This window comes from Ischnura elegans, chromosome 10, assembly GCF_921293095.1.
Source record: "Ischnura elegans chromosome 10, ioIscEleg1.1, whole genome shotgun sequence".
In the NCBI taxonomy this organism is placed as follows: domain Eukaryota; kingdom Metazoa; phylum Arthropoda; class Insecta; order Odonata; family Coenagrionidae; genus Ischnura; species Ischnura elegans.
Genome location: NC_060255.1, coordinates 23,521,693 through 23,541,157, shown reverse-complemented (window position 1 = coordinate 23,541,157; position 19,465 = coordinate 23,521,693). Strand labels below are relative to the sequence as shown.

Sequence of the window (19,465 nt, the reverse complement as noted above, 5' to 3'; positions counted from 1 at the left end):
ACACCAATCTGGAGTAGTTATAGTTATTGCCGCTTTTTTCGCACTTACAGGTTTCCCAGGATCTGCACAACATTTCGTTAATTTTAATGTGGGACCACTCGAGGTGATGGAGTTGAATATTGAATTCTTTGCTACTCTATGCGTGAGCTCTGGGCCGCCCGCAAACCCGCCTGACCGCATTCGCCCACCTGAGGCAATTTCCGATTGCGTGGGCGGTGGGAAATTAATGGAATCCGGAGTCTAAAACCTCTTATCCCCGCTCGGATTGTTCCAGCTATAGAATGGGCTTGGTTTTGGCGGAGGGGTGAGTAGAGGTGCGAGGCAATGGGCTTCAAGCCGAAGAGAACGGCGAGAAATTCACTAATCGACACACACTAACGATAAACTTGGGTTTTGGAGTGATAAAAGTGTTTTCATAGAGACAGTAGTTATACTAACATTTTTAACAAGCACTTAAGCTTCAATGGTTCGTAAAAAAAAAACTTTAACTATGAAATGAATGGCGGAGACTGATACTTTGTACACGTCCACCTTGGGATATGAAGCAAAGATACTTTGCACTATTCCACGTAAATATTTATTCAAAAATGATTCAAATGTTTAACTTAGTTATTTATGTGGAAAAGTGCCAAGTACTTTTACTTCATACTCTAAACTGTGAAATTTATAAGAAATTTCCGGTATTTTTACAATTCACAATTTATACTTAACAATATTTTCAATCTAAGTGATTCATGAAACCTCAGCCTCGGGCGAAATCTTTTTTCGTAATCATTTGGTACAGCTCATTCAAACTTTTAATGCAATACGAAATTATATACCAGAATTCATACCGCTAAGTAGGAGAATCATTACCCGAGGTTTTTGATTAAGATGACGTTAGCTGCTGCTATTTTACGTAATTATGGTTGACTACTAGCAGACAAGGGGCACACCACACATGAGAAGAGTAAGATGGCTTTTAATCGGGAATTGATTTTTCAGTCGGGGCGAGCACTCGTTCCTCCATTTCCTTCGACGCCGAAATCATCATGATAAGTCAACAATCCTATGATTGGTTTGACGTAGTGATGAGCGATATATCGCTAACTGTGATTGAATCACCGTTACTGAAAAGTAGCAGACACTGTCGGTGATTCAATATTCGAAATCACTGTGATCGGTGATTCAATCACTGGATTCGGTGAAGATAGCTCTGGCTGCTACCAAGTGATATGCGATATATCGCCACCTGTGATTGAAGAGAAGTAGCCGATCACTGCCGGTGACTAAATCACCAAATACTCGAAATCACTGCGACTGTGAATACGGTGACGTTAGCTTCGGCAGCTACCATGATGCTACCAACAGTAAAATAAGGATGTCTTATTCATCTTTTATGATAAATAAGACATTCTGTGCGAAATATACAGCTACAGCTTTGAATTATGATGGTTTAATTATAAATATGTATAAAAAATTATTGCCTCTTATCAATTCTTTTACCACATCAAATTTACTTAATTATTGTAATATAAACTCGGAATTAGATTTTCCCTCAAAAAAAATATTTTGCCTAATTTTACAATTTTCCATAAGTTTATTTGTTCTTATTGAGGAGAGCTCATTCCTTGGAATTGGACAAAGTAGCAGGATTAGCAGCGCCACAAATCGCCGATGACTTTTAAGAGTGATTCATCTCAGTGATCGCAATCACAGTTAAGAATCACCGTTACTGATGAGTAGCAGTCACAGGTAACGAAGTGAACCAAAAATCACAGTTCCGCTCATCACTAGTTTGACGCAGCTCTCTATTACTCTCTCCTATCCGAAAGCCTTTTCATAGCGATGTATTTCTTCCTTTAACATACTTTATAACCTGTCCTATGTAACTCATCCCTTGCCGTCCCTTGCCCTTCTTCCGTTCCACCTGTCCTCCTACGATTGCTTTCATCTGGCCATCATGTCTGACGCCGAAATAATGATAAATATCCAACGTCGATGCAACGCGACGCCAGGGGAAGCGATTGGATTCTCAATTTATGCTGATAATAATTAAAACGACACTTGACTCAACACCATACATTCTTTCTTTTAACGATAACATTTAACATCCATCTCTAACGGATTTTAATGGACGGAGAAATATTCATGAGGAGTGAGGAAATGTTTTAGGTTTTAATTTTATTAATAGGTATCAGCGGTTAAGTTTTCTTCATCGGCGCTAAGCAGTTAAAAGTGTTTGTAATAGAAGGATTGTTGTTCGAGCATGGAAATAACATTTTTTCATCAACTTTGGCACATTGTCAGTAATAATACTTCTACCCTGAACTTGGAAAAACAGCTTAGAACAGCAGTTACAAACCGGCGGTACGCGTACCCCTTGGGGGTACACGACGAACCAATCGAGGGTACGCCAAAAATCTACATCTACATAATACCCCGCAAGCCGCCTAAAAGGCGTGTAGCAGGGGGTGTAAGGACACCAGCCGTTTACAGCTAAAAAAAATGAAGTGCTCTAACGAGGTTGGGACTAGCGTTTATTAAAGTCCTTTATGGTTCGGGGGAAAAACGAATTCCCATATCTATCCGTTCGGCAAAACATCTCTCTTAATTTATCGCTTCTATCGGACCTGGAAATATAGTATGGCTCTAATATTATGTTCTCTGTGTCGCTCTTAAAGATATCCATTCTCAATTGTTCAAGCAATCTAAGCCTAGCGCGCAGCCTCCGAGTCTCCAACGGCTCCCATCCTAATTCGCTTAATGAAATAATCGGTAATGGCGGACGCCAGGAACTATGTATCTCTTAACCAGGAAATATTTTTACATATTATATGGGGAATTTAAAATATAATTTTTATTTATACAATCATTTATAACAAAATGTGTCACCTACCCTTTGTGAAATTATGTCAAAAATGTGGCCGCTAAATTTTTGGGGGTAAAATATTAATAATATACATATAGACGGCACGGGAGGAAAAAAAGATTGGGAACCGCTGGCTTAGAAGAAAACCACGGATAATATTATGTTTGCGCGGCTGCGGTCAAAATTCACGTCGGAACGCGATTAAGAGGCCCGAGTACAGCCACTCACTGAAATTTCCCTCCTTACTTCCGTGGGACGGAAAAACACTTTCAGGCCATAAGGAGGGGTCCTAGCACTTCAACGCAGTTCCCACTCCAAAATCTGCAGGCAATCGGAACGTGTTGGCGTGATACAGAACAATAAAACCTAGTTATTTCTATTTTGGAAGACGGGCGCTCCGCTCTTTCCGGGAGAACCAAATTGAAACTTCAATGCTGGCCAGATCTCATTCCATTAACGCCGCACCTCACCCCTGCCTTCAGTTAACTGCTTCCAATAGAACCTTTCAACCCTCCCACCCTTTGAAGTAGCTGCCTGCCAGTCACGACGCATTCTTGAATACATTATTGATAGTGGGCACACCACAACTTCTATCCCCATAGGTTCACCACAGTTTGCTAAGGCTACTTCATAGGAATTCTATTAGCGCGGCGGTTGGTTAATTCAATGGCGGAAGCCAGGGCCATAGACGAAGAAGGAATTCAGTAGGAAATGTTTTTGTAGAGGAGATGGAAATTTCAGTGGTGGGGTTCATTTCCAGACACACTTATGAATTAGTAGTGAGGGCTTCTAGAAAGCTCACTAACGTGTGCTACTAGGGAAACCTATTACCGCTTAACTCTCCCAAAGATGACTACACTTTGACAAGCAAGGAAATGCCCACTCACCCAACCCCTACCGCAACCAATTATCAGCTCTCTTTAGAAACGTCAACGACCGCGTAATCTCCAGTTGTGACACCGGCGCCCTTTTATCCTCAGGAATGTCATCCTGGACGTTATCAGAAAATAACGGGAATTTTTCAACTTCACGGGTTCTGAGTCCGATTGTCAAATTTTATAATTATATTGGTATACTTGCTCCTGAAGTATGATAAAAGTTTCATCTGTATTCATTGCTTACTTTGTCTGTGGCAGCCATTAAGGTTTTTATGACCTCGGCGATTTTCGTTTGCTAAAAAAATGGATCAAAGAATGATTGCAAAACAAAGATCAGGGACGGCTCCAGAATATTTTTCTGGGGGGACACTAGGGTCTGCCAGGCAAACTATCTTCTCATACTTGAGATTAAAAACAAGATAAAACAATTACTGTACGTAATATTCTCTTTATTTTATGTGAAAGTTATTATTATGAAATTAAATGATCGAGGCTCCGTAATACACTGAAGGCCGTTATACACGGCGAATGATCATACAAATGATCATGCTGAATGATCACATGATCATTCACAGGAGCATGCGACCAAAATAGAACATGCTCCAATTTTCACTGCATGATCATGCGCATGACGGTTCATTCGCGAATTTCTCCGTTAAACACGGCGAACGATTTCATTCTCGTGATCATTCAGCATGATCATTCGCATGATCATTCACCGTGTATAGCGGCCTTAAATAAAACGAACGTAATGATAAGCGTATAAATCTTTTTGTATATTTTTAAGCGTCTGGGGGGGCAGGTGCCCCCCCCCCCCTGAATCCTCCTATGGCAAATATTATCCACAACTAATGTGTAACAGAGTGAATGGAATGCTAAAAAAAACCTATAGTGAGTCTGGTGTGATTGAAACAAGAATTTACGAGTGCTATAAGCGTTTCCAAGATGGCCGTGAAGACGATGAAGATGACGAACGCCCCGGAATCTTCAGCACATCAACAACCGATGAAAACTTGGAAAAGAGCAAGGAATAGTCATGGACATCTAATTTAATGGGGACTATTTTGAAGGTGACAATAGTAATATTATTATACCCGATTATTCCTGAACACACCTCGTGTAATGCGGACAGATCCGCGAGAAGGCGAACTGCCTTCCCGGTTTTCCCCGTCTTCCGGAGCAGAGGGTCGACAATCCGACTACACTCCCGGACTACCCCTCGACCGTGGGTCATTAGGGTGAGCGCCTTTAGCGCCCGACGGTCGGGCGGTTTAAAGGCGCTACACACGTTCCGACCCGATCACCCGACACGACCGAACTCCCCGACCATCCCTGTCGGGGTCAGCTCCACAGACGTCCAAACCAATCCACCCGACCCAACAAACTTAACAAATATTCCGCAGTACACAACGTGATCGCGTGGAGTGAAGTTGGTTTCGGCTTGTGTTGGCAAATGGCTCCGCATTTTTTTCGAAAAATCAAAAAATTGGGTTTGGCTTTAGCCAGTTAGGTTCTCATTGATGGCATAAAAAAATAAGAGTATGGGCGAAAAAGTTGCTGCTTGAAGTTTCACCCACATGAATTTACTTCGAGAATTGGATGGAAATGATTTTCGAAATTGTTGGAGGATGGGCGAAGTGTGTTTCGTGGAGTTTCTCGGCAAGATCAAACCTCAAGTTGACAGAAAAAATAGCCGATAACGGTACAGACGCCTCAGAAATCGGGGTAGGGCGGTCGGCGGTTGGATGGTACCTGACAGGACCAACCGCCCGACCGTCGCACAGTGGGGCCAAACCCCACTTTAGACGGACAAAAGCCAAAAACCTTTACTAACAACCCTAAAATATTCATGTTCATGTTTTAGAGACCGCTTTAATGAAATACAATATTAAGTTATGAATATTTTCGTTTTTATTTTTTTTTCAATTTTATTACTTTTAAAATTTTAAAAGTAACTTGATTAGTTGTAAAGATATATTATATATAATTATTTGTAATAATAAAAAAAAAAGTTTACGTCAATAATCCTAGTGGTCAGAAAAGATCTGATATAAAATTTGCAAAATTATTTTAGCAATATCTTTGAAAAAACCTTCATGCTTAATAGAAAAATAAAGATTTCCTCTTAAGTTTGCATGTACCACTTTCCAATACACAAAGAAAGAAAATACTGCATTGAAGAGGTAGTTTTAACTTTCAAAAATAAAATACAATAGAATATGGTTTATCTTGCGTAGAGGGTGAAAAAGTACTAAATTGGCATTCCGGAATCAAATAAGTACACCTCAGTTGAACGGAAATAACCTTTTCGAGCACTTCATTAACGACAGGGTGGGAGCCTCGGGAATGGCCTCTCTACATTTCAAAAATCTCAGCCCTTTGTACAAAACCTCACCGCTTGTAAAATATATAATGCATGCAAATTTGATTTATTACAAAATAATAATATCTTAATGGACACTGTTTATATTATAGTTTACCCGTAGCTATGCGGCCATAGCGGCCGGATGGATTCCCTTTCGGCTTGCCATGCATAGCTAATCTTTTATCATAAAACTCTTTTTGCAACTCGATGGCAGTTGAATTCTTTTACGTTATTTAGCTCATTCTTCAATTAATGATATATCTAAAAATCACGTTACGATTCCATTTGATTATATAACTTTTCTCTAATTAAATAAAACTTTTCATCGTGAAAAATCAATGACGTCCCATTCATGATAATTAATTTCTCCACGCCTATTTTCTCCAAAATATAAATAGTAAAAGCAAATGCATATTTTCCATACTTATTCCAATTGATTGCAAGTTAAAAAAAATAAAATCAAAAGGGCCATTGTACTCTAATCATGGTTCAAAATCGACCATCCATTTAGGCGTCTGCGACTCCGGGACCAGTTCTTCGCTTTCCTCTAACTTTGACACTTATGTCTACGCGAAGGTGCACACATACCAACCCGTGAAATACACTGTTATGCAGTTCAAACATCCTATTTCCAACATAATATTTTTTTTTTAACCCATGTCAAACTTTCATTTTTGGACTTTTGTCCACTTAAAGTGGGGTTTGGCCCCACTGTGCGTCGGGTCTGACTGTTTTCGTCGGGCGACAGGCCTACACACCCACCAACCGTCGGTGCAAACGCGGTTGGTCCCGAAAGTTGGGTGGTTTGGTCGCAACGTGTGTAGCGCCTTACCATTCAACCGCCCTACCCCATTTCTGAGGCGTCGCAACGTGTGTGCCGTTATCGGCTATTTTTGCAATCAATTCGAGGTTTGATCTTGCCGAGCGACTCCATGAAACACACTTCGTCCATCCTCAAATAATTTCGGAAATCATTTGCATCCAATTCTCGGTGTAAATTCATGTGGGTGAACCTTCAGAAAAATGTGGGTGAGCTGGCCCCGACTGGGACGGTCGGGGAGTTCGGTCGTGTCGGTTGATCGGGTCGGAACAAGTGCAGCGCCTTTTTGCCGAATCCCTCCTCTCTATATATATATCCCTCCTCTCTTTTTTTTATAGGGCCATGGGTCGCACCTTCGACCAGCCTCAGAGACGCACTCCTGCCTGGTCCCGAACCGCATCCTAACTCCCTGGAGTCTCGCCGCGATCCAAAGCATTAAGGGCTCAAGAAAGTAATTTTATTAAATATTCTCATCTATTTTGGAACCAATTACGAAGAATAATGGCCTCGTTCACCAATTTTATTTTCCTTTCGATAGTGATAGAATTTGAGATTTGATGACACCCGCATTATTCTCTCTTTTATCACATACGCTTCCACTAATGTTGCTTCTGCCAACTACCCGACTAATGTGTCTCTGAAATATTTTGGGGGATTTGAACTCCTGTCTACCCCTTTCTGTATAACTATGAAGGAGACAGAATTAATTCCATCAGTACCATTGAAGAAAGAAAAAAGGAGACAACTAGGGTTTGTGTTGGCCTACTCTGAATGAAACCCCAATAGGAAAGGCCCTATTCTTAAGCAAATTACTGTACTTGAACTTCCCCCCACACAGGATAACAGCAGGGTTCAAAAAATAACTGCAAAATCTCTCCCAACAATACCATTTCAAGCTGAGACCAGTCAGAAATTAAAATACAGCAAACAGACCCTCAGAATGGATTTGGCACACTAAATATAATGGGTAGAGGGACTGGTGCAAATGCGGAATGTTGGTAATGTGGAACCATAACCTTTAAGGCTTGGGAGGTACTGTAGGCTAGCGGTGACCGCATCAACTTCTTAGCCTGCTTCTTTAGTAAGCCTTTAGGAGCAGTGACAGTCAACTCATGGTTTATTGTCTCTGAAATACTTGTTCCAAGTTTCTCTTCACCCATAAAACTTTTGAGGTAAGTTTTTAAGTTTAATTTAATCACCTAGTCCACCAAGCTATTTCTTAGTGCTATATAAGTTATTGTTAAGTATTAAACATGCTACAATCTGGTGTAATTTAATAATCTACTAGCTGGAAATGTAGCATAGTTTAGCTTCATAGTTCAATACGCCGATGCTGGTAATGTGGAAGCACAACACTGGGGTAAATGTGGAAACGTTTCCACATTTCCGTCCCCTAAATGTGTTCTGTCTACTGCATCAACTTTTCGCCAGTTTCAGAAGCCAATGAAGATTATTGGCCCCAAGCCCAAGTGTAAATGGGAAAATAAGGATGTCCAATCTATGATAAAAGCAATTGTTTCCTTTAGAGAAAAGAAGAACATACTTCGTGCGCCAGTTGTGAAAATGAGAACTACATTTTTCACTTTCGCAAGTAAACATTTGATTGAAAATTGTTATTTTTTAAGCCTTTGCATTGATTTTTCTATGAATAATAAGTAGATGATTTGATACTTCACTCTGATGTAGTATTATCAGTAAAATACAAATGTTTCCATGTTACCAGCACACATTATGAAAATCTAATCAAAGTGTCAATTTATAATTAACGATTATTTTTACGAAAAGAACGATAAATTTAGCAAAAAACCAAAATCAGTTATAAAGGGTAGAATCTTAGTGAGTATTTTTCATGAATTTAGAAAAATTCCATTAGAAAACAAGCTAATTATAACATAGTTTAAATCAGGGTTTCCACTTTTGCACCACTCTCTCCATTAAAAAAATATTTTTGTAAAATTTCCAATTGCTTAAACAGTGTTTATAATAACTTTCCAATTGCATTATCCCTGATTTCCAGTCCAAATATTGAAAATTTTATTAACTTTATATCAAAGGCAAAGTAGTCAAATTAATGGATTTACAAAAAAAAATGCAGCACGGTATACATCTACATATTACTCTGCAAGCTGCCCCAGTAGGTGTGTGTCTGGGATGTTAGGACAATTGCCCTTCATGAAGGAAAAAAGAAGAAAAGGAGGTGTACATTGGAGTAATTTGACGGGGAATCGGCGGCTGATGTGGTTGCTAGAGTGTTGGCTTCCCACCCCATGGGCTCAGGTTCAAATCCCGGCGGTGGGAAAGAATTTTCAGAGACTGCCCACAATCCCTGCTTGAATGTAGGGAGGAGGACATTTCAAGGACAACACTCCGTCTGTCAGATGGGACATTAAGCTGTGGTCCCCATGGCACCTTTCGTTAAGAGCAGGCTAATACTGACACTGGGTTTCTCTACACCCTTACTTACCTACCCTTACCTCATGGCGCAAATGACCTAAACTGTCAGTCGCCTCCTTCAAAATTCCAGTAATATGACTACTGAGTCCCACCTTTAAGTCCTGGATTGTTTGGGAGAGAAATGAATTCCTATACCTATCCATTCAGCAAAATATCTCTTTTCATTTATCATTTCTGTCAGACTAAAGATGATGTTCTAGGATGATTTTCTCAGTGTAGCTCTGAATGATATCCATTCTTGATAGCACAAACAACTCTAGCACATAGCCTCCGAGTCTGCAGCAGCTCCCAGACTAATTTTCCAGCAGTTTTTTACACATTGTATGATTTCCTTCGTAACATATTAAGTTTGTGGATTAAGTCTTTCTGAGCGGAAGAGAAATTCTGAGAAATAAAATCAAGCAGTGCCAAGTCAACACTAATCCCACCTGTCCAAGCAGGACGCAACAAAACACCCACCTCACTACTCTACCACAACAATCCTCCACACATTCAATCACGATTTCTGATTTTACGCTGGATCGCCACAATTTTTTACCTGGCCATGATCCAATTTCGCTAACATTTCCCTTACTTCAAATCCTGACTTATCCCCAAAATGCTACTAATTTCATCGTCCCAAAATCATGCAAAAATTGGTTAAATCGTCATTATATGGAATTATGCGCCAAAGTAATAAGCATACACTTCCACAAGAATCACGGGGTTAAAGAGCTAAACATTAAAAAAAAAGTAGAAGAGAAATTAATGGGCATGAGGATTCCTGAAGTACATATAGAAGTTATGCTGCCTTTCCATGCCCAAATCTACTTATTATTCGGAGCCTTATAAATAATTTGATTATTTTCTTATTCTGTTAAGGCTAGGACAAAAAGAAAAATGGCACATGTAACATAAAAATAAAAAATACTAAGTGAAAGACACAAGGAGTGCATTTTTCAGCCCCCTAATCGACAAGACCAAGCAATACTGATCCACTTAGAACCCATCTATCATGAGGAAATCACGTGGAAGTGTAGTTGAATATGAGTCCATGACTGAATGCAAGCATAAATTTTCAAAATTTGGGCTTATCAATCTCCTAAATCTCTGATACAAATATGTAGCTTACTTAACAAAATTAGGACCATTCTCAAGGTTAAGGATTAAGAGCACATTGCCCACTCGTAAGAAAGTTTTTTCTCTATTTGTTTTACCATAAAACGAACATGTTGAGCTGATGCAGAACATACCATAAGTTTAAAAAATTTAAACTTGGATTACTCACTTTGAAAGATTTTTCCTTGATATCCCTAGCTTGAAATCTGGATCGAAGAGGTGGGTCCAAGGGATTTCCAAGATACTGAGGAACTGGAAGACCTAAGGCTATCACACGGAAGTCATCATCAACTCGAATTAGTTTCCAACTGTCCAATTCTTCTTTGGTGTGTTCCTAAATATAAAAAATTATCAGGTCCATGAAAATATTTAACATTTAACAAAAGCAAGACAGGATTTACATTTTTCACATGAACTATTATTTGATTCAACAAACAGCCATAAAATATCTTTAAAGAACACAAACTTACACTTGATAAAGAAGTGAGACAAAAAATAATATTCAAACCTCGATAAGTGAGGAATGGGCAAGTGAGAAACCTCTATAAGTGAGACTCACCCAGGAGGGGAAATGTGCGCACACGGTCTGACTAAAATAGGAATGATGGGAAACCTATGCCGCACTCAAAATTTAGATTTGAATACATTTTAGTTAACTCTTGACCACCTAGCATGGGTCCCACAACCTTGACAATTAAATACTCGTAAATATTTTGGCACCCCAGTATTGTATTGACTTGTTCGTGACTGTACCTATTCCTCTCACCCCCTCAGTGTTCCCACAACCACTCGCTGGGGTTGGACGTACGCGCGTCTGTCACGGGTTAATAAAAAACTACTAGCTCGGGTCTGAGAGACCAATGCTAGGTGGTTATGTGATTTTTTTTAATTATTAAATTTTGATTGTTATGGCTCTAAATGATTCTATCACGAATGTGTTGGAGAACGATTTGTTAGACGACGAAAACCTACCGAATGAGAAATTTAGCCATATGGAGTCTGATATTAGGCTAGATCATGTTTTGGAAGAGAATTGTGCGACCGATTCTGAATGCGAAGAGAGAACTTTGGTGAGCAATAAATAGAATTCATCATCCCACCATATCGTTTCCCCAAATTTAAGTCAAGAAAAAGAGTTTTCATCAAAAGATGAAATACCCTTAATCCTTCATTTGAAGGAGACCAAAGAGGAAGAGTTATTTTAGTAAGTTTCGCTTTCGTAGGTAATTAGTTGGGGTCCAGTACCCAGGTCGGAAAGTCCCCTTCGTTTGATAGGGTATTAATAATCCTTATTTAATCCAAGCACTACCTGCTAGCTGGGTACTCTGCTACCTGCTAGCAGCCTGCATCATAGCGGCGCTCATAGCCTCGCACCAAGGCAGCCTCACACAGCGGCAGCCTGAACCAGAATGACATCATATGGGCTTTTCCCAGCATTCATACTTAGCCATCACATTTTTGATGCTTGAAAATTTTCACTTTTCATTTAATCATGAAAAATAGGTATCGTCATTTAAAAAACTAAAATCGTGAAATACGTACTCCAGAAGTAATAATCTTTTGATCTAAGCAATAAATAAAATAGGAAGCCACCCTATTGTTGGCAACCCCCAGTCGCCAAGTCACAGCATCTTCACTGGTTTTGCTATCATTTAAATGGTCTACCTTACCCAAGGATAGGCCAATATCACCTCAGAACACCATCACTTTTGTCCACCACTGCTTATTCGACGCGAGAATTTGCTTATCTCGCAGCTAACCTCTATATTTAGAGGTCAACCCACCATCCGCAACCCAGTGGATGCACTCGGAAGCTTTAAGTTCAGTTAGCATCCTTCCATTTTCAGACCTAATTATTGACATGACTTTCCCTCTTTTGCTGCCCGATAGCAACTTTACCTTTGTGTACAGCATGCCTACCTCTCCTTTCCACTGAGACTTTTCCATTTCCTTACACTCTCTTTTCCGACAAGCCTCTCTCACCCTCTATATTTCTCGCTGACAGTGGCAGATCCAGAGAGGGGCTATCCAAACTACACTAGATACACGCTAAATATAGATACGCTAATTTTGCTCAGACTACCACTACCGCTGGAGGTTATATCCCAGTCTGCCAATCGAGCCCCCCCTTATTCCTATCCTGGATCCCCTACTTGCTATACTTGATTACTTATTTCCCTATACATGTCTTTGCCCTCCTCTGTGTCCACCATCTTCCACTTCCATCTATCCTACATTTCTTGTATCATTTCCTCCATTATCCACTATTGTATTCCTAGCCTCACTTCGTCTTTCCTTCTAATGTCAGCATTTCCTCTTTTTCCCACGTTCCCAACCAGCCAAGCCCTTACACCATAAGGCAAGCCTGTGAATGGGATCTTTCCGTGCACTCAACCTAAGAGCAGGAATGCTAACGAGAGAAGTCGGAGAGTATGCTAGGCAGTCGGCGTGTGTACACGAATGAAGGAAGAATAAAGCATGATTGTTGCCGACATGAGGTCTTTCCTTTTTCTGTGCGATTTTTCCGATAAATCCCCGGGCGACGATGAAGAGAGGTGTCTTGGCGACCTACACTATTTCTTTATTTCCAACTTCCAATATACAGCACATGGAGGCCTTAACAACAGAGGAATTAACAAAGCAAGGCATAAACATCCATGCCCTGGATAGGGACCACCTACCCAGGCGGGATTAAAAATCCGCAACAAACGGTTTGGCTGGCGAGGACTTTACATCACCGCCACCGAGGCTCATTCCACTGTCAGCATAGCCAATAGATTTCTCAGTCACTTAAACTATTTCTGTTTTAATCTAGCCCCACCCTTCCTATACAGTCTGCCCATCTCCAATCTCCAGGATACTATTATCTACTAGCTCCCCACCATCCTTCGCATAGTCCCAAGATTCTCCATTTTTACATTTTCCAGATCAACCGCCCTCACCGACTGCCCTAACATTCCATGCCCCAACATTCACTGCTCCCTTCTTCTTCTCCATCTCCTTGGTCGTCTTTCATCCCTTCTTGGATGCTGCTGCTGAGGATTAGTCTCTGCAGGGATTTTGTATTTTGATGACCTTAACCTTTTTACTGCCACCGGGCTGATATATCGGCCCTGGCTAGTTGAGCAAAAACTGCCAGGGGCCAATTTATCGGCCCGACTTATTTGACCTTTTTTCATGATTGTGGCCTTTTCAACGGCTGTAATTTAAGTACACCCCCATAATCTATCTATGGTTATAAGATATACATATATCTTAAGTATTGGGAAAAAATATAGATGCATTAAATAAAATTAAAAGCTGAAATTTTTTAAATCCCTCGCAAATTCCGGAAAATAGCCTTGGCAGTCTTCGCACACCCTACCCGAAATGGGCTGGCAGTAAAAGGGTTTAGGACCTAGCTAACCTCACTGCTGTGAGCGACACCCACCCTTTGCAGACGTGCCCCATTCCATGAGTTTTCACGGCTTACTTGATTGCACTCCAGGTTTACAGGGAAGAGATAGTTGGTAGTGTTTTTCCACTTCCATTCCAACAGTGATTCTGACCCCACCATCATGTGGAACACCTTTCGTCAGCCTACTTGATCTTCGATCTATCTAATATGATCTATGATCTATGTACTGAAAGTAATTGAGAATCAATACCACAAGAGCAGCTCTGGGGGTCATAGGAATATGCAAGCCTTTTCATCACAACATGGTTGTAACCCAAGGGAAATGTTATAAAACAGTCTATGTATTTTATTTCAGCTGGTAATAGGTTGGTTTATCTTAAAATGTTTAGAAATATTGATAGCATATGAAAAAGTATTATGCAAAAATATTCACAAAAGTTGGCGGCTAATAATGCAACCAATACGTGCTATTTAGAACAGATACGTAGAGGTCCTTTGAAAAAAAAATTTTTGGCACAGAAAAAAAAACAATTTTGAATCAAAACTAAGACAAATATCAAAAAGGGAGGCATTAAACTGAGACAATACTACAAAGGAAGACCAAAGTATCCTTCCAAATATCTGCAATTCTGGAGTACCATTGCCCCTGTTGAGAAAGGTATAGATAGAGGCCTTTGAAATGTGGTGCTACAGAAGAATGATGAAAATCAAATGGATCGACCGAGTTAGTAACGAGGAAGTCCTAAGAAGGGTAGGAGAGAAGAGAAGCCTCATGAAAACCTTAATAAGAAGACGGAACAACCTTATAGGCCACATCTTGAGACATGATGGCCTGATGAAGACAATCGTTGAAGGACAAGTGGAAGGCAAGAATGGAAAAGGAAGACCTCGAACAAAATATATGGAACAAGTAAAGATAGATGTGAAAGAGAAGAAATACGTAGGTGTGAAAAGATTAGCTGATAGGAGAACTGAGTAGAGAGCTGCGTCAAACCAATCCTAGGATTGTTGACCAGTGATGATGATGAATATGGTTTTTACTTCACCTTATGAATACCACTGGTAACCATAAACATATTACAAAACCAACCACCCTGATTTTACTTTTTTTTATTTTCTTAAATATTCACATTCATATGCATAAGTAATTTTTTCACAGTTTTTTTAATGCAAAAATGAGGAATAATGGGCTCCCAATTTTATTTTCCAATCAATTGTGATAGTTTGAAACAGGAAGAGACTGATATTTTTCTGTTTTTAATCAGTCGCGTGCTATTCCTGGCAAAAAAATTCATGGATTTCAGCCTGATAAAAACACAAATGGTAATTTCCACACTATTTAATTTAACACTCTACGACCGACCATGGTTTCAAAACTTTGTGTCATTTTCAAGCACCCCCCTCCCCTTAGGACCCCTAAGGTAAGAACTTCTTTAATTTGAAGTTTTGGATGATTCCAAGTTTTTTACTGGTTGCCTGATGTTCGATTTATCCCTGTTCCACTGTATTTGGATTTGCGGACCGAGCATAGGGGAGTTTCTGCAGTTCCAGTGTGAACGCAACAGAGCTGGCGACCACATGGTCAACATTCATCAAGCAATATCATCGCTGCAGCCGGCTCCACAATCCATCTCCCGACCCCACACTGAGGTAGTAATGTTTCATCTTCAATGCAGTGGAGCACACATCAAGGATGTGTTAGTCGTTGAATACAAAATGGCTGGAGAAAGGGGATATTGAGGAGATGATCAATATGATGAATGTAGGAGGTAATGTGCCCCACTATGTCAATATTAATGTAAACTTAGGCAGCGTTAAATTCAAAGTTGATACTGGAGCAGCTGTAACTGTTGTGCCACAAAGTGGATCCCACTCCAAATTTCCCAATATAGTTTTAAGACCTGCCAGTTCAGAGTAAAGTTAAGTCCAGGGAAATAAAATTAATGTCAGAGGAAAAGTATAGGAAAATATACAACATGGCAGTCCAGAAATTAAACTCAAATTATCAGTGTGTAGTACAAAAATTTGATTGATATATGTATGTTGCTTTGGCCGATAATGACTGATGTTTTGTTCCCAGAGAGGCAAAGAACCTTTAGAGAGTCATTATCTCTCGCATCCTTCGGGACATTCACAACATCCTAGAGTGGCTTCAGCACCCAGCATTTTACAGTTCTTTATGGTATCTATACTGACAAGGTCTGCCAAAGGCATCATGTTACTTGGATGATGTCCTAATTTGTGGAAAAAGTGTAAAAGATTGTCAGCAAAATGGTTTTGCAATTTTGGAGCAATTGCAGTATGATGTTAAAATTGATGGAGCAAAATGGAAAATTTTTTTGACTGCTTTCAATTTCTTAGATCAAGTAATAGATGAATCCGGGATACATCCCAGAGAAGGCAAATTGGAGGCTCCTTTGAGTGCCTTGAAACCCAAAGTGAGAATTTTCAGCTCCAATAAAATTCGATCAAAATTATCTTTCATAGAAAATGAAGAGGTTTTCATAAAAAATATGGTCTAAGTTGGATACAAGGAAGAGTAGAGAAAAATTTAAGCAGGATAAATTATTTAAGCTTAGCAAAAAACTATAAGAATATTATTACATGCATATTAAGCATTTTTTTATAAAATTCACCTTTACGATCATGTGCATGCTAGAAATATTGAGTCTAAATTGGAGGTAGATGTCTGAACATACACCAATCCACAAGGAATATTCCTCTCCTAATCCATTTTAGGTATGTTTTAGATCTTCAAGATCTATACCATTTTCCTGAACTGAAGGCGGCTGACCTTGAGCGTGCTCGCAACCCACCCACTCTTCTAGCCAATCACAGAAGAGCGACAGGAGAAAGTGTGCAAGAGCCCGCAGTCTCTCTCCGAACTCCGTTGAGTGCACATCGCTCTCCAGCTGGCAGTGTTGCCAAGCCGAATCTTTGGGAGATCGCTGAGCGCTCGTTCTGCTGCCCCCGAAAGTACCGTTACTCCCAAGGCTGGCAACACCAGTCAACCAGATGGACGGGAGCGGAGGGGAAAAGGGAAGGGGATGGAGGGGAACGGAGAGGTGGAAGGGGCAGCGCTTCCCATTGGCTACTTTCTATTTTCCACCCAGCCGCCTTCAGTTCGGGAAAATGGTATAAGAGGCCTGCAGGTAGCTAGTCGCCTCAAGTGAAATATTGTATAAAAACCAATTTAATTGAACAACAGTATTATGTTGTCACTAGCTACACATGTCATTGTGAGGGGAAAGGGAATGATTCACCATCAAAATGTAAATGGTGTGCTGTATACATGCGGCAAGTGTGCCATGTGTATCCTAGTCTTGTCTAATGTAAGCCATAAGTCCTTTGCATTGTTTTTAATAGATGAAGAGGATGAAAGTGAATCCCCCTTGCATTGTAGTAAGGGGTCATAGGTTCTACACCAATAACATAAGGTAATTTACATCAAGTATGCAATTCACATTGTAATATTTATTAGGCAATTCTGGGAATGAATTTTTCAAGGTGAATTTCATCTTCAGTGTAAAAAATACATCCACCTGTGTGGGTATCTGTGAGGTATAAACATACAAACCCACATAGCAGAAATACTTCTCCAATATCACATGTTATGTCTCAGAGACATTCTGAGAGCTTCAGAGACATCTCTGTGATGTCACTATGTCAAAAAAAAATTGTCTCGGAGATGTCTAATGAGACGTCTCAGATAAGTCTCTGAGATGCCTCATGAGAGTTTTTACAATGGTATGCTTAAAAATGTAGGCAAAAAATAATGAAATGCAAATTATACAGTTATGGCCTACTTATCTCAATCATTTTTAGCGACAAATTTTTTATGGATGACCTTTTGAAAATAAGAAACCCAAATTAAATGTCGTGATTTTAATAATCACCACTGCAGAAATGCACCAAAAATACATATATGGAAGGCATTGATGGCTTATAGATACGTGTTTTTTTTAATTCCTGAACGTCTCACGATTACATCTCTGAGACATGCGTGATATTAGAGACATTCGATACCATAGAGAGATGTCTCTGAGAGGTTCATTGCTATGTGGGAAGTTACTTGCTACATGCATCACTTTAATTACTGAAAGATTCCTGCCTGCCATGATGCAAAATTGAATAAAACTTATCATTGAGCTGAGTATCCCCTAGTCAATAGCATAAGATTTGTTGAGAACCTCAAATTTGAGAGAGATTGATTTGAGAGAGAAAAATTAAATGGATAATGTGTCATGAAACCTTGCATATACGACTGCAAGGAGAGTATTTCATAAAATACAATCAATTTAGAGAACAACATCATATTATATGAGAATATTGGAAAGAAACCATAAACGGCAAGTAAAAACTATCTCACCTGCAGTAGTTTATCATATCGAGCAGCAGGGACGAGAAATCTGCCATCCTCAAGATGCATTTCTCTGTTCTCCAAAAGATTATTTAACAATGGTAATACGTTTCTTTCAACTTTTTCAATTCCTTCCAGGACTAAAACCCTTCCCTGCACAGCAGCTCTCACAGCACACTGTAAGAATTAAGCGTTAAGGGCATAATTATAAAGACCAGCACCCATTAGCACCACAAAGTGAACTTAAATGCGGCTGAATTACATTCGAGTTCGATTGCAAGAAAGAGTTAAAACCTATAAGCATAAATAATAATGCTAACCTGATCAAAATAATTTGAGGTGCCTTTGGTTATTTCACGACGCTGTTTTAAATCAGATTCGGTGGTGTCTCTGGAGAGAGATACGTACTCCACTTCACGTTTTGTCATCTGCAAATATTGCATTGTAATCTTTCTTCTTAATGGTCCAGGGCGACCGATTAAGAATATGTCTTGACCAAGGATATCTTTTTGAAGCATCCAATGAAGGTGTTGCAGAAGTTCTTGGGATAATACTTCGGGCACTAAGAACAAGGCAGGGTATTAGATGACCAATTCAGTAGCTATGTGCAGTAAATACACCGGTTAACTTTCTACTTACAGTACTTGGAGGGGACATATTGCGGATGGTCTGGTTTTCTTACTGTTTTCGAAACGTCACCAATTGAAACAGTCACATCACCTAAAAAATCGTCAAAATGATAGGCATTCATTCGAGTTATTTGGTATAGGCGTCCGTCCGATGCATTGTGATCACATTATACTTACTGGATTCGTATCGCTGAGTCGCCACAAAGTTTAAACGTAATGCCTTGGAACGCGAAGAGCTAAGGACACGCAAGAGTACTCCGACTCTCCGCTGAACAAGGTTGAACCCCATTATTACAACGCCTGCCCCTCTAATGAAAGCACTTAATCATTACAAATTCACACTGAATCACGTCCCCACATTAATTGCATTTATCCTCCCTAGATCATATCAATAAGCGCCAAATTTTGTTGCATCATAACAAGAGATGGTTAATAGTAGAACGCACTGTGACCTTTAGTAAATAAGTTTGAAAATGAGCAGTTGATTTCCACAACCAAATCATAATAAACTATATATTCCAAAAACCGACGATTTTCCCATTTAAACGTCGAGTAACTCTCATGCGATAGTAAAAGTTGCGACACATGCACAATTGAAACTCCCGCATTTCGG

At 39.8% G+C, this 19,465-nt stretch overlaps 1 protein-coding gene across 1 annotated transcript in view; it reads right to left on the bottom strand.

Moving 5' to 3' along the window:
* Positions 1-19,431, bottom strand: part of LOC124166819 (von Willebrand factor A domain-containing protein 8) — a 120,985-nt gene extending 101,554 nt beyond the window's left edge. The window contains exons 1-5 of the mRNA XM_046544513.1: positions 19,030-19,431; positions 18,863-18,943; positions 18,544-18,785; positions 18,233-18,400; positions 10,636-10,800 (exon numbers count right to left, since the gene is read on the bottom strand). Of these exons, the coding sequence (XP_046400469.1) occupies positions 10,636-10,800; positions 18,233-18,400; positions 18,544-18,785; positions 18,863-18,943; positions 19,030-19,141 (768 nt within the window). The 5' untranslated portion in view covers positions 19,142-19,431. The remainder of the gene's footprint in view (positions 1-10,635; positions 10,801-18,232; positions 18,401-18,543; positions 18,786-18,862; positions 18,944-19,029) is intronic.
* Between the last annotated feature and the right edge of the window lie 34 nt (positions 19,432-19,465).